Below are 16,023 nucleotides of genomic sequence, written 5' to 3' on the forward strand. Positions count from 1 at the left end.
CTGCTTTCTTATAGCACCCAGGACTCCCTGCCTAAAGGTGGCACCACCCATATTGAGCTGGACCTCCAAAACCAGTCTTCAACCAGGACAATGTCTCAAGGTCAATCTGGTGGGGGCGTCTTCTCTGTTGAGAGTCTCTCTTCCCAAATAACTCTAGCTTGTATCAAGCTGAAAGGAAATAAGCAACACAACCTTGGACCCCAGGTTTGTTTGAAGCGGGAATAAGGAAAAAATGCAGGAGAGTGGGCTCTAGTCAGGAGACATGCTCTTCTCAAAAGAGGAGACTGTGCCTAGACACAAACAGTGAGGGGTGCGAGCCCACCATTATATTGCTAGTTACATGTGGAGGGATGAGATCTGAGACATAAAACAGGAGAATCCGAGGTCCCCAGGAGCAGCCAGCCATGGAGCCTGTCTAAGATCTCAGAACCACTTGAGATGGCTTCCCTTAATTCTGCCCCAACTGCCAACAGGCACTCTGGCCTTTCCTTGTACTGTACAGGACTCGGTATTAGTTCAGCTTCACACCTGACATGAACAACATTTTCAGGCCACCTTCCTAGCCAAGTGCTCACCCACAAGGCCCCTTCTCAGATTTGGGTGCCGGGACGAGCCCTCTGAACTGCTCCTCAGACTATGCTGAGCCTTTCCCTCTGCCTCTCTGTCTCCCTCTGTGTCTATACCCTCGTTGGCCATCAGCTCAGAAAAAAGAAAATTTCAGAGAAATAGTAAAAGAATGAGGGGAAGATAGACAAGGCATCCTCGGAAGTGGCACCAATGTCAGGTAAAGCATTTCCCAAAGGTTATGACAATTTCTCAGCCCCTCCCCTCATTCCTGCCCTTTATTCTCGCACCATAATCTAGTTCTCTGGTTCCTGGCCAATTATATACGGCAGCATACAGAAGGAGAGAAGGAACTAATTTTAGTCTTTCAGGAAACTTGCCTATGCTGACAGTTCACAGTCTTTCTCTTTTTGAAATTCTATGACCCGAATCATCTCTGACAGTTGATATATAGGCTTAAGTATTACAAGTAAGAGGAGATTAAACTCATTACCCAAACAAACCACTTCACTACGAAAATAGGAACCAAGTTCTAGTTCATTAAATGTAAAAGACTTGATAAATCCACCAAAGACAATAACACAGGCAGCTGAAGAGATGGCTTGCAGAGGGCTGGATTCAGTTCCTAATACCTGTGGGGTAGCTCACAATAGCTCACAACATTCCAATTGCAGGGAAAAGGAGCCTGCACTTCGATACCAGGGAAAAGGATGCCTCTTCTGACCTCTGTGGGCTGCTGCACATGCAATGACCACATGTTCAGGAACACACACCTTACATAAAAATAAAATTTAAGCCTTAAAACATGTACAATAAATACATGGCGGAGTTTAAATTAACCATTGCATCCTTCTACATGATAGTCTCAGGGTACTTTGATCTCATGTGAATCCTATTTTATTTCAAAGGCTTTTCAATCCTCATTTCTCACATGCAGTTTTTGGGGAACCACTAAAAAGGAATCAAACAGAGAGTCACACTGCTCCAGCAATAAAATCAGCAAGCGATGAAAGCCATACCATGGGCATTGACACTTATTTTAAAAAAAAAATAGCTTTAATTGGCGCCTTTGCTGCTTTGCCGGGAAGTGTTCACTTGGTCCACTTTTGTTCATCATGAGCTCCATGTCAACACGTTCAAAGCTGCCTCACTGCCACTGCCTTACTGATACTGCAGTGTCTTCATTCACTAACAATGGCCATCCATTGGTCACGGGACCCTCTATTGTTTCCCAGTGGTACAGGCAAGCCCAACACAATGCATTTTTTTTAATGTATTAGCAGAACATTTCCAAGGAATAAACATCTAAATCATCCCACCTTCTAGTCCCAGTTTTAATTCACCCATTTCTTCCTTCCCAGAAAAGCATTTGACACAAGTAAATATTGAATTAGCTTCCTTTTTAAAAAAGATTTATTATTTTTTTGTTTGTTTGTTTGTTTGTTTGTTTCTTTTTTTTGGAGCTGGGGACCGAACTCAGGGCCTTGTGTTTGCTAGGCAAGCTCTACCACTGAGCTAAATACCCAACACCAAGATTTATTATTCTTAGTTCGTGTGTGTGTGTGTGTGTGTGTGTGTGTGTGTGTGTGTGTTTATCTGTGTTTATGTGCATGTGTATATAGATGCTTAATGAAGCCAGAAGAGGATATTATATCCCTTGGAGCTAGAGTTACGGTAGTTGTGAGCTGTCTGATGTGAGTGCTGGGAACCCACCTAGGGTCCTCTGCAAGGGCTTAAAGTCCACTAAGCCATCTCTCCAGCCCTGGCATGAATTTTCTTTAGATAAAATATGTGTATTTTCTTAGTTATGTTTTTTCTCCTCTTTACAAAAAAGTAAAAAGTTATACTTTATTATTAAAACAGCATACATTTACTAGGCGAATGTTAAAAATTAACTTCAACTTCATCAGTTACATGTGTACACAGGCAAAAACTACTCACAAGTAAAATTAATAAAGATCTCCCCAATAGGTGGTCATATTGTGTCTCCTGAAGATGGTGGATTTATACCTTTGAGATACTTGCTTTAATTTCAAGAGCATATTTGCAAGAAGAAAGAGAATCTAAGCATGATTTAGAGAGCACTTTCTATTTATTTCTATTTCAAATGTAAAAGACATCTAAGTTCTACTACACAGTCTGGGAATAACAAAATTACTTCAAGGACATGGTCATTTCTTATGTGTCAATCTTTATTAAAGTCCCACAAATGTCTACATTTAGCCAGGCATGGTGGCACCTGCTTATAGGCTAAGGGAGAAGGATTGCAAATCCAAGGCTATCCTGGGCTACACAGTTCCTGCCACACCCCCTTCCAAACAATCATCATTCTATTCAACATAATACAAGTGGAAGAAACCTTCATTAAATCTGGCAGGATGCTAGTGGTAATATCATCCCAGGAGGAAGGGAGAGCTGACCTAAGTCTGAGCCCTTTATAATGCTAAGAGGGGGAACATTCCTGCTCCTGAATTTTGTTTTCTGAGTGACCGGTGGTCCGCCTCTTCTGTGCTTATATGAATAAGAACCATCTTGTGCTCCCCCAACACACTTTATGTAAGGATAGAAAATCAGGAACTGTGCATAAGCAGTCGGAAAGCAAAAAGAAGTCTATGAGTCCAATGCTCCAACTGATTTGCAGGATTCAACAGTCTATGAACTATTCAATCTCATATTCTTAATTGTATATGCTTCCAGGTTAAGCTAAATCAGGGATAATCTGTGCATACCCCATGGAGGCAGGGAAATGGAGCAGACCTCTGCCCCTCCTCTTTTTGACACACAAACATTGCATGTGATTATCCCATTACAATCTTGCAATTCCAAGTATTATGAAACTAACTGCTGCTGTTTCCTATTAAAACACTTCGCCAGTGACAGAGCCTCCTTACAATAAATGTGATATTTCTAGCTTTTTGAGACAAGGTTTTGCTATGTAGTCCAGGCTTGTCTTACACTCAAGTTCCTCCTTCCTGAGTCTCCCAAGTGCTAGGATTATAGATGTACATCTTCTAGCCCAACTAGTACAATTTAAAATCAATCTCAGGGATGGGGACATAGCTCAGTTCCTGCTACACAAGCATAAGGACCGGAGTTCAATCCCCAGAGCCCACATATAAAAACTTAGGCGCAATGGATTGGAACTTTGAATCTCAGAGGAAAGGTGGTAGAAGCTAATGGATTCTTGAGGCTCAGTGACCAGGCCACTAGCCTAATCAGCTAGTTCCAGGCCAAATAGAGGCTCTCTCTCAAATAACAAGATGGACAGCACCTGAAGACAGCCAACATTGATCTTTGACCTCCACCTGCATGAGCACGTACACACACAGAGAATAATCAATTAATGAAAATCAACTCACCAGCAAAACACACTGCAGATTCCAAGGTGGATGTAAAATACTTTCTTCTACCAACTCATTGTCCAGTAGATCTATCTTTCATTTCAAAATATATAACACATCACGTGTGTGTGTGTGCATGCTCCGTCTCTCTGTCTCTCTGTCTCTGTCTCTCTGTCTCTGTGTGTGTGTGTGCATGTGTGTCTGTCTGTCTGTCTCTCTCTGTCTCTCTGTCTCTGTCTCTCTGTCTCTCTCTGTCTCTCTGTCTCTGTCTCTCTGTCTCTCTCTGTCTCTCTGTCTCTGTCTCTCTGTCTGTCTCTCTCTGTGTGTGTGTCTTTCTGTCTGTCTCTCTGTCTCTGTCTCTCTATCTGTCTCTTTCTCTTTCTCTCTCTCTCCCTGTCTGTCTCTCTGTCTCTGTCTCTGTCTCTGTCTCTGTCTCTGTCTCTGTCTCTGTCTCTCTCTCTCTCTCTCTCTCTCTCTCTCTCTCTGTGCGCGCGCACGTGTGTATGCTGGTCTGACTCTGTGGACTCTTCTCTTGGACTGAAGAATTTCATTTGAAATAGATGTGCCTTTTCCATGAGGTTTCAGCTTTTGCAGAGTTAGCTCTGATGTGAATAAAATTTTCACATAATTGCAAACACATTCCTTATAATCTTTTCATTCCTTATAATCTTCTAAACACGTGACAGAGGAAAGCAACTAGAACAAACTTTGTTAACAGGGGAAAAAATCAGCCACAAAATAAAAAGTTAAACCCTGCAGTCACCTCAGAGGGGCCTAAAGACAGGTGCCGCATGGGAACATCATTAAGAATTGAGATACGTAAAAATATACATGTTTAGAAATAGAAAAGAAAAATAAAGTTCAGACAAATATGAGATCAAAGTTCCAGAGAAATATGAGATCAAAACAAAACAAAAACACCCCAAACCAAAAAGAACAAAACAAACAAGCAAACAAAACCCCCATAGCTGGGCATGGCAAAACATCCTGCCATCCCAGCACTGGGGAGGCTGAAGCAGGGAGACTGTTTGAGAGGGACTCTCTACCGAGGCCCTACTGCAAGGCAGAGTGGAGAAAAGGAAAATACAGACTGAGATGGGGATAAGAAGGAATCAAGGATGGGATGGGGGAACAGTGGGAAGGGAAAGGAGGAAGGTTGCAACACAGATCAGTGTAGCCTAGTGATTAAGACAGGGATTAAACCTTTCTTAACCAAGACAGATTTCAAACACAGGTGGCAAGATGGTTCAGGGAGTATAGGAGCTTGCCACCGAGCCTGATGACCTGAGCTCAATCCCCAGATCCCACAAAGTGGAAAAACAGAACCAACTCCCACATATTCTCTGACTTACACACAGCATGTGCACACGTGCACATACAGACAGTATTTTAAAATTCAAAACAGCCAAAAAAAGTTAACGTAGATATTGAAAACTATAGATACTGTAGTCTAGAAAAATAGCATACCCCCATAATGGACTGCAATATGATTTTTTTTTCTAACCTTGAGTCAGGAAAATTTTGTTAAATTCAACTATGTAAGAAAAATCTACCTCAGCGGGGTGGGGGTGCCACACACCATTAGTCCCAGCACTCAGGAGGCAGAGGCAGAAGGATTTCTGTGAATTTGAGGCAAGCCTGGTGTACAAAGTGGGTTCCAGGAGAGCCAGAACAAAGAAACCATGTCTTGAACACCCCACCCAGGGGGGTGGGGAAGGGAGGGAGGGAGGGATACAGGAGAGAGAGAGAGAGAGAGAGAGAGAGAGAGAGAGAGAGAGAGAGAGAGAGAGAGAGAGAATAATTTCCCTGTGGCAAAAGTCACCACAAGCAAGTGGAAAGTCCAACGGTGAAATATGAATTGTTTTGCAACTTTTAATTAGCAAGCAAAAATTTACCTTCCTTGTATTAAAAAAAAAAGCCTTTTGAAATTGGAAAAAAAAGGTTAATAGAGCAGAGAATCATATGAGAAAAACAATGAGAAGGTGAGACTCTGGTTTTCTTCAACAATTTGCAAAAAAGGAATCTGAAAACTTGGTAACACCAAGTAGAAAACAATCATGTTTACATATTCCTGTTGGAAATATAATTTCCGTCAACCAAGGCTGGAGAGCTGGCTTGGTGGTTAAGATGTGCAAACATGAAAACCAGAATTTAGATCCCCATAACTCAGGTAAATGCCAAGTTGGCAGGGTGACCCACCTGTAATTCTAGATCCCAGAAGTTGAAGCAGGGGAATTTCCAGAACAAGATGGCTAGCAAGAGTAGCCTATCTGAGAGTTCTAGCTTGGTTTAAAGACTATAGTTCAATGAGTACAATGAAAAAGCAGTGGAGGATGATTCCTCGTTAGCCTCTAGTTTCCACATGCATCCACACATATGCGCCCACACACATGCAAACATATGTGTATGTGCCTAGTGCAGACGCAAAAATGGAAAAAAGATTAAATTATAGAAGGCTTCATGGAGGGAATTTTGGTGTGGTTATTTTTTCAGCTGGAAGTTCTACCTCTATGGATACATAGTAAAATGACTGTCACAAAGTTATTAACTACTGAGATGATTATCAGGAGCAACCTAATATCTGTCCTTGGAAACTAGTTAGATCTTTCATGTAATGGAATATAAGTTGGTTGTGGCAAAAAGAGAAAATGAAAGTGTTTATATAGTGATAAAGAATTATCTAGGGGCTGGAGAGATGGCACAGTGGTTAAGAGCACTGACTGCTCTTCCAGAGGTCCTGAGTTCAATTCCCAGCAACTACATGGTGGCTCACGATCATCTGTAATGGTCTTCTGGAATGTTTGAAGACAGCTACAGTGTACTCACATATGTAAAAAATAATAAATCTTTAAGAAAAGAATTATCTATAAGAGGCAGTAAACATGTTTCCAATTAAATCAAAAGTAACACTTTTTATCTAACCTTGACCTATGCGATTACATTTATTTTATTTCTTATTATATATTTCTGTAAATAGTTTCACAAACTACAAGTTGCAATAACAATTTTAAATTAAGCTTGGTTTCAGTCATTATTGAAAGGCCAAGCTGCAAAAATTATAAACATGAACTTAATTCTCCTCAGTCAATTTAGGTTTTCTTCTGACATCTCCATTATAGTTTAGCTTCAAATATAATTATTCTGTTTTGCTTAGATGTGTGACAACTCTATGAGTTATTGGCTAGGGAGGTTCTAGACGACCCCAAAACAACACAGGCTATTGTTATTACTCTTGGTTGCCCATCAAAACCAGATGGTCAGACCCTATTGTTGACGATATCGCATACTTTTCTTGTGGGACATAAAGAAATCAAACTGGAACTGACCTGAAAACTTTCTCTCTGCTGTCTAGCTGTCATAGTGTAGGAAGGTGCTACTCAGTCCACTGGAAAATAAAACGAATCATTGGTATTACCCAGTGGTGAACTGTGCATGCTACAATACCAAGATGTGCCCACTGATGCAATGGTGGCACAACAGATATGGGTGCCACCAACTGCATTTGCATTAGATTTAAGGTCTGCTCTAAAGGAAGGAATTCATGCCTGATACTGTAAACCTGGTCAAAGACCCATGGTTAGAGCATCATAGGTGCAAAGGAATCTACCACTGTCATTTTGTTAAATGGAAATGTCTTCAAATTGCTTTTTAAATACATATGCTTATATTGTAAATTAATGCTATTCAACCTTATCCAGAGAAGCATCTCTCTGCAGTGGGCAACAGTTACTATCATGGCAGACCAGTGATGAAAATAAGTGGCCATTGAGTACTCAGCATTAAATGGGACCTTATATCAGCACACATCCCTATCCAAGCTCATGGAATGTTGTAGAAGAGAAGCAAAACGGTTGTAAGAATGGAGGATGAGGAGGAGCTCTGTGAAGTACTGTCTTCAGGTCATGGCATAGCTACTGCATTCATGAACTCAGTGCAGCTATGGTCACCTAGACAAGACCAAGCAAACAATACCAGTCAGTATTCCAAAAGACAGTACAATTTAGATTCAGTGGATATAAGAAAGAAAGAAAGAAAGAAAGAAAGAAAGAAAGGAAAAAAGAAAGAAGGAAAGAAGGAAAGAAGGAAAGAAAGAAAGAAAGAAAGAAAGAAAGAAAGAAAGAAAGAAAGAAAGAAAGAGGTATGAAGGGGAGAAGGGAGAAGAAGAGGAACTGGGGTGATTGAAGGGTGATAGATCTCATAGAGACATATTGTTTATGTATATATCATATGTATATATCGTGTATAAAATATATGTATATATTGAATGAAAGTACCAGAGATTAAAAGATGATGTGTCAAAAATAAATTTAAAATTACAAAAAAATAAGAAACAGGTGAGAACATTCCTTGATTAAGCATCCAGTTTTACCACTGGAAATTTTTAATCAATTTTGATGCCCTTCTTAGCATATAAACCATATAAGTCTGTTATAGTTTTCTGTTCATTTGCATTCTTTATGATGTGAATGAAGTTAGATGAACAAGTTAATTGACCATCTGCATTTCTTATCTATTTTTCTTCCTTCGGAAGAGGAATATAAAAATACTCTACTTCAATCTTAGAGTTAAAAACTGTTTTCTTGGCTGGGCATGGTGGCACATGCCTTTGATCCCGGTACTGGAGGCAGAGCCAGGCAGACCTCTATGAGTTGGAGGCTAGCCTGGGCTATGTGGAGAGTTTAAGCCATCCAGGATTATATGGTGAGACCCTGTGTTTATAATAATAATAGCAGTAAATAATAGTAATTGAAGTAAAGTAATTTCAATAAAACTAAGATCAATGCTGAACAGCTATAATCCCAGCGCTTGGGTAGAAGTTGAGAGTCCAGGGATTAGAAGTTCAAGTTCATCTTGAACCACAAGCAAGTTTGAGACAAGTCTGCAGTACCTGAGACCCTGTCTCAAAAAAGAAATCTTTTTAGCCAAGCATGGTGGAGAACACCTTTAATCTTGGGAGGCAGAGGCAGACAGAGCTCTGTGAGTTCAAGGCCAGCCTGGTCTACAGAGTGAGTTCTAGGATAGCCAGAGCTTCATAGAGAAACCCTGTCTCCAAGAAAAAAACCAAACAAATCTCTTTAAAATTATACACCGTGTGTGTGTGTGTGTGTGTGTGTGTACATATATATATATATGTATGTATGTATGTATGTATACTCGGGCTGTAGGTATCTTTCAAAGCACTTCACATAGCTCAGTAGCTCATCACTCAGTCACCTTCATATTTGCCTTCTTGTTCTGCTTCAAAATTAGGAAACCTTTCTCTCATCCACTACAGTGTTGTTAGACAAATGGACTACCTCCATTTCTTCCCAGTGTCTTTGCATAGAATCGCACACTCCCAGGTTAGAAACTTCTCTAAGGAGTTCGTCAGACACAGCTAACAGTGTGGAATCCTATTATCCACCAAGGTCATCAATCATTAATAAAGCAATCACGCATCATTAGCTCAATAGTGACAGACCCATAATTAATTATCATTTGAGGAAAAACACCTCTAGTGGATCAATTACAAATAATAACAAAATTCTCAAGATATATTCTGCACCTGTAATTACAACGACCACTGCCCACGCTTAAAAGCTCATCTTGAGACATCTCTGTAAGATTTTTTTTCTTTTTTTCTTTCTTTTTTTCTTTTTTTCGGAGCTGGGGACCGAACCCAGGGCCTTGTGCTTGCTAGGCAAGTGCTCTACCACTGAGCTAAATCCCCAACCCCTCTTTAAGATTTTTACATCTTCCTGTATTGACAAATTTATTTATGAAGGGTTATCTATCTCGCTAATGGCCTATTGTTTATTTCTCTTTATTTTAAAGTCTTTTTGTCCTTTTATTAATTTGCTTAAGGAAACTTTACACCTATTTTGAAACTCTTTGAATCATTTAAATTAGGTAAAAAATTAAATATTTCATAGTTTAAATTATAAACCAAGGTCCTTTCCCCAAGATACCTATCCTGATTTACCACAATTCCAAACAAAACAATCTCATTTAAAAATATTTGGAGTAAAATTTTACTTGCTTTACCAAAAAATTGAGTCAGGATCCAGAAGTCTACTGGGTTTAGACTAGTTTCCCTATTTTATTTTTTAAATGCATTTAATTTTATGGTGAAACTAAAGATTTTTTGTGCAATACATGATAAAGACAGTAAAGTATTTTTTTTCTATTCTTCCAAAAAGAAAACAAAATGCCAGTTAAGCTGCCAAAATGGCTATGATTCCAAACACCTGTATCCCAACCCGTCTGAGGTAGAGGCAGGAAGCTGAGGAGTTTAAGTTCATCGGGGGCTAATCAGTGAGTTTGAGGCCAATTAAAGCTACAAAAGACCTTGTCTCAAACAATAATGAATTCTTCTGGAGAAAAGTGTGTGTTACTAGCCTCCCGGGTGAGCTTCACGGACTGCACAATTCAGCGTCTTCGAAAAGATCAATAAAACCAAGTAAGGGCTGGGTACCACAGACCAAGTTACATACCAAGTAACCAACCTTACTAATGGAACTCTGCACCCCTACAAAGCCTGTCTTCCATTCAAAACCCCCCAACTTTCCTTGTTTCACTTCTTCCTTAACCTGATCAGATAACAGGTTTTGTTTTCCTAATGGAATCACCATTTCGTGGTTTGCACAAGACCGACCTGCAGTGCATCCAGATTTTCATAACTCGTCAAACAGTTTTTCAGTATGTGTTATGGCAAGATATTCTAGAACTGCCAAGAAAAGTAAATTCACAGAGCCGCCTGCAATTCAGTAACTATTGCAAATTAGCATAAATAGCCCTGTTTTAGAAGGAATGGCTTTTGCAAGTCATACAGGAAAAATAATGTGGCTTTGCATTTGTGTCATTAAAAACTCTCCCTGTGTACAGCTTCGCCACGAATATTAAGCACAGTACCACCATTCTGCACACTAACCTGCTGGGGTGAAACTCTCTAATGAAACATTTGGTTATGATCACAAGACTAACTAGGAAAACTAGCTAACAAGTACCTATTTATACGGATTTTTTTTTCATCTAAAAAGGAGAAAAAAATGCATATCAAATAAAACCTCTCAACACTTGTCAGCTCTCCTGTGAACATACCATATAAATGGACGGGCACCGGCTGCCAGGGAAAACGAAAGGCCAAATTACACTCATATACCCATGCTGTCAAGTTCAGAGAGAAATCTGTCCTAGACCCAAGCCATCCACACGGCACACAATGAGCCTGTTAACAAGAACTAAGAATGGATAAAATTCTTCAGATTTCTCTGCATAGATCTTACTTTCTTAGTCACCGCCGTAATTTAAAATGCCTCTGGCTAGTTGCTCAAGGCACAAAACAAAGGTACTTTCAAATAGCAAATGTGCTTAGAATCTATACGTTCCAACGAAAAGCCTAAAAAAAAAAAAAAAAAAAAAAAAAAAAAAACAACTATAGCAATCAGAGGCTGTGGACTTTACCTAGGTACAAACTTATCCATGTGGGTTGCCAGCATGATGACCAAGAGGTGCGATCGTTATCTGGAGCAAATTAAAAAAAAGAAAAAGAGACTATATTAGAGCAAGTTTTGTTTACTGCTGTTTTGAACACGAGACTGTTTATAACCATTGGAGGAGGAGGAGTCTTTTAGCACAGTAGCCCTGAATACGTTTCTCCAGGTCCCAGTCGTGCCACTCGAACAGGTGGAGGAAGCTTGAAGGGTATTGGTAAACAACTTGCTTAAAGAGAGAAAAGAGAATCTGCAGGCCAGGAGCAGCCAAAAAACTGCGTGGGCAAGGCAAAAGGATGCCAAAGGAAAGGGCTTAAGAAGAAAAGTAAGAGAGGCGGGTGGGGTTGGGGGCAGGGAGCAATGCCCTTAATCCCAGCATTTGGGAGGCACAAACAGATGGATCTTTGGGAATTCCAGGCCAGCCTACATAGGGAGCTCCAGGACAGTCAAGGACCCTGTCTCAGGAGGAAGAGGAGGGGAGGAGAAATTTGCCTTGCCACTGCCTGCTACCACCTGGCTCCTATTTCTCATTGGGAAGCCGCACATTCATTTCAAAAGTGTCGTTTCTCCATTCGAAACACCGATGAATCTTTCTCCCAGCTACACCCTTGTTTTCTCACCCTTGTTTCCTATTGTAGTCAATAGGTGATGAGCTACCCATGCTAGAAACCTGGGAGAATGTGGGTGAGTCCCCTTTCAATCTGAGGGAAGCTGCCTTTCCAGCAACTTTGAGATGATTCCAGTTGCTTTTCCTTGGGAGCAGTGCAAGGGATGGAACACAGGCCTTGATTATGCTAGGCGGGCGCTCTACCAATGACCTGTGTCCAGCCACCTAATTCAGGCCAGTCCCATTTTTGAGAATGTCTTAAATCCTCTCCCTCTTCCCCTCCACCCTCCCTCTCCCCCACCCCTCCCTTCCCTCTTTTCTCCTTCCATATGTAGCCTTTTCTGACTCATTCCTTAAATAGCAACATCTATTCACCCCACTGAGTATAACATGCTGAGGTTAGTTTCTAATTTTCAGGTATGTGTTCAGATAATATTTTTCTTCCTATGTATTTTGTGTTCTAAGTTGGGGGTGCATGGCGGAAGACTACAGCGGTGGGGACCGCATTCCATCCTCGTCCTGCTAGCCAAATGCTCTAGCTTGGAGCCTCAGCTTTAGCCATTCTTAATCAGCAGCCAGTGCATTTACTTCCTCTGTTTCTCCCCAAGGCTCTTTGCTTTTTCTACTTTAGGGATGCTGTGTGTCAGAGAACAGTGTGATCTAAACTTGGGAATGCCGCACTTATATTCTTCTCCCTGTCAAGAACACCTTTCTCTCCATTACCAGTTCAATGCTACCTCCTTATCTTTTTCTTTGTTTTGGTTTGTTGTACCTCAGTGATAAAACTCTTTAAAGAATTTTCTCAATTTCTATGCTAGGGAGTGGCTGTAATGCTCCTTGCATGCCAGTGTCACGGGGCTTAGACTAAAAGTGGCTCCTCCTTCCCGTGACTGCAAGCTCTGAAAGTTCTTTTGTAGACAGTGGCTAAATATAAGGTGTCAGGGATACAATCTGGCTGAGGCATTTCATACAACTTGTGTAAAGCAAGTGAAGGGTTCTAATCATTCAGCTGGATATGGTAGCACATGTCTTTAATCCTAGAATTTAGATGCAGAGGAAAGCGGATCTCTGTAAGTTCAAGGCTAGCCTGGCCTACATAGTAAGTTCCAGGCCAGCCAGGACTACATAGAAATACTTTGCCAGAAGAGGAAGAGGAAGAAGGAGGGAGAGGAGGAGGAGGAGGAGGAGGAGGAGGAGGAGGAGGAGGAGGAGGAGGAGGAGGAGGGAGAAGAGGAGGAAGAGGAAGAAGATGAAGAAGAAGAAGAAGAAGAAGAAGAAGAAGAAGAAGAAGAAGAAGAAGAAGAAGAAGAAGAAGAAGAAGAAGAAGAAGAAGAAGAGGAGGGGGGAAAGGAGGGGGAGGAAGAGGAAGAAGAACAGGAGGAAGAAGAGAAGGGGGAAGGAGGAGGAGGAAGAGGAGAGGGGAGAAGGAGGGGGAGGAGGAGGGGGAGGAGGAGAAATGATCCAAAGGCTAGGAATGTAGCTCAGTTGGTAGAATGCTTGTCCCGAATGTATGAAGCCCTGGATTTAACTTAGAGCACCATATACAGCTGCAGTGCTCCACATCTGGGATCTTAGCACTTGGAAGGTAGAGACAGGTAGGTCAGAAGTTCAAGATCATCCTTGATTACAAAACAAGTCTGAAGCCAGTCTGGACAACATGAAATCCTGTCTCAAAAACAGTAAACATCAACAAAACAAAACCATATAGCTGTATGCATGTATAAAATATCACTGCGAAATCCATTATTCTGTATAATTAAGACATGCCAATAAAGATCCACTGTTGAAAAGAATCGTCTGAGTCATTTGCAAAATAATGAAATCCTATCTCTGAAAGAGACATAAGAAACTCACATAAAGGTAGTGAGTCTGAGTAAAAGGAATTATTGTGTAACCCTCCTACACACTCCCCCACAGGGCCTTGCGCATGTTAAGCGAGCATTTTACCATTTGGCTGTAGCCCATATATATCTCTGAGGATTTGGAGGGTAACTGTACATGGGGAGTATGCTTTATGATATTGGTGATATTGTATATGCATAATTTGCCAGACAAAATTCAGGTGTACATCTCCTAACAAAACAGAGGCCAAAGTTTTCAGGTTCGGGTTGAGGATTTAACAGCTTTTGGGGAATGGACCCCTTGTCTCCAGCTGGTCTGCTTTCTAATCTGCTTGCTTTCTGTGTTTAGGGAGTTGTCAGAAGAGGTTCTGATGGGTACCAGGAGGTGCAAGATCTGTTTCCATAGCAGACAAATAATACACGTCACTGAAAGATCATCAGCGTTTTCCCAATCCACTCTTCCTGGCCTTAGGAAACCAAAGGAAACAAGATGGGTAAGCTTCATGTGTACTCTGAACTGATGCTTACCTGGGGTAAATAAAGGTAACTCAGTATCTTACAGATTAGAAGACATAACTATACAATTCATCCAGGAGACGGGACTGAAGCTACTGGCAAGAGTATAGTTACAAGTAAATAAGATTATGTAATATAATCCTTTATCTTTTTTTACCTACTATGTAAAGAGGCTCTATCTCATCTCTCCCTCAAAATACCTTAGCCGTTTAAAAGAATAAATTCAGTGCAGAGGCATTTATTACACAGTGCAGTGTCTTATTGAATTGGAGTGGCTTAGCAGATACTTTTCTCTGTCAGGGTCTCTCTGGAGCTGCTGTCCTCAGAGGGCTGGACAGAAGGGCTGGGGATACAGCTCAGTGAGTAGAGTATTTCCCTAGGATATGCAAAGGCCTGGGTTGGGACCCCTGGCAGAGCCTACAGTCCCAGCACTTAGGGGGGGATCAGAAGTTCAAGGTCACCCCAAGACGTACAGTAAATTTGAGGCCTGTCTGGGGTACAAGAGATTCTATCTAAAAAGCAATAAATAAAGGGCTAGAGAGATGGCTCAGCAGTTGAGAGCGATGGCTGATCTTCTAGATGACCTGGGTTGAGTTCCCAGCACCCACATAGCAGCTCACAGCTGTCTGTGGTTCCAGTTCCAGGGACTCCAACACCCTCACACAGACACACATGCCAGCAAAGCACCAATACACATAACATAAAATAAAATAAAGTAAAGTAAGATGAATAGATGAAAGGAGGCTGACCTGGGGCTGAAGGATGCCCCTTTGACACGATACACTTAAGTAGTCTCTAAGTCCTGACTACTACAGGACTCTTCCAGGGTCCTCATAGACAGGAGAGGGCAAGACTGAAGCCACAGTATCTCTTCCAGCTCAGAGTTGGAAGTTCCATGCCTCATTGCACTCAGGGTACCTAGAGCTCACTGATTGGCTTGACTGACTGACCACTGGGCTCCAGGAATCCATCTGTCTCTTCCCTTTCCTCTCGTGCTGAAATTTCAGGCCTGTGCTACCACATTCAGCTTATTCTGTGGCCACCGGAGCTCTAATTCAGATCCTTGTGCTTGCAGAGCAAGGGAAGTAGTGACAGAGTCCTTCTCCAGCCCAACTCTCTCATGATTTCTGTAGTAGCCTAGTGCTTAGGTGGGCCAGCCTTATACAGTGTGAGAGGGAACCATATGGGATTTAAATGACTGCAAGTGTAGTCATTGGATGCCCCTTTGAACGCTGGTTACCTCCAAGATAGAGACGTTATCATGCATAGGTGGCTGAGGAGAAATTTATGCCTTGGGTGGGCCATTGACTGGGTCTCTAAGCAAGCTGGAAATTAGAACCTCCCTCAGCTATGATGGGAAATACTTGTCTTTCTGGCTCCAGCTGGAATATTTTGATCAAATCAAAGATGATGCCCAGGTTTGGCAACTGCTACTTTAGATTTCTAAGGTCAAATCCAACCTTAACACAGATTTCCAACCTTATATCTTCAACCTTAGGAGAGACGTTATTGATGGTATAGATTTCTGGGAATCAATTCAAGCCAAAGTAAAATATTTTGCTTAATTTTTAAGTTTTTTGACTATATACACTTAACATGATGGACATTTTACAAGGTCTAAAATACTGTGTTATAAAGGATTTCTCTCCAACTTTGTCTTCCTGACACTTCAATTTACTTTT

General features: G+C 41.2%; 1 protein-coding gene and 1 long non-coding RNA gene across 5 annotated transcripts in view; one reads left to right on the top strand and one right to left on the bottom strand.

Annotated features, from left to right (window-relative positions):
* Itpr1 (inositol 1,4,5-trisphosphate receptor, type 1) overlaps positions 1-15,029 on the top strand; it is a 367,970-nt gene extending 352,941 nt beyond the window's left edge. For all 3 annotated transcript variants that reach the window (XM_087656084.1, XM_087656085.1, XM_087656086.1), the window contains one exon: positions 14,175-15,029. In XM_087656084.1, the coding sequence (XP_087512210.1) occupies positions 14,175-14,231 (57 nt within the window). In that variant the 3' untranslated portion in view covers positions 14,232-15,029. The remainder of the gene's footprint in view (positions 1-14,174) is intronic.
* LOC102547466 (uncharacterized) overlaps positions 1-16,023 on the bottom strand; it is a 91,574-nt gene that overhangs the window by 60,284 nt on the left and 15,267 nt on the right. The window contains exon 2 of one of the 2 annotated variants that reach the window (XR_015686941.1): positions 11,349-11,408. The exons of the other annotated variant lie outside the window; for it this stretch is intronic. This is a non-coding gene — a long non-coding RNA (uncharacterized LOC102547466). The remainder of the gene's footprint in view (positions 1-11,348; positions 11,409-16,023) is intronic. 2 annotated transcript variants of the gene reach the window in all.

This window comes from Rattus norvegicus, chromosome 4 (genome assembly GCF_021556685.1).
Source record: "Rattus norvegicus strain SHRSP/BbbUtx chromosome 4, alternate assembly SHRSP_T2T, whole genome shotgun sequence".
NCBI lineage: Eukaryota > Metazoa > Chordata > Mammalia > Rodentia > Muridae > Rattus > Rattus norvegicus.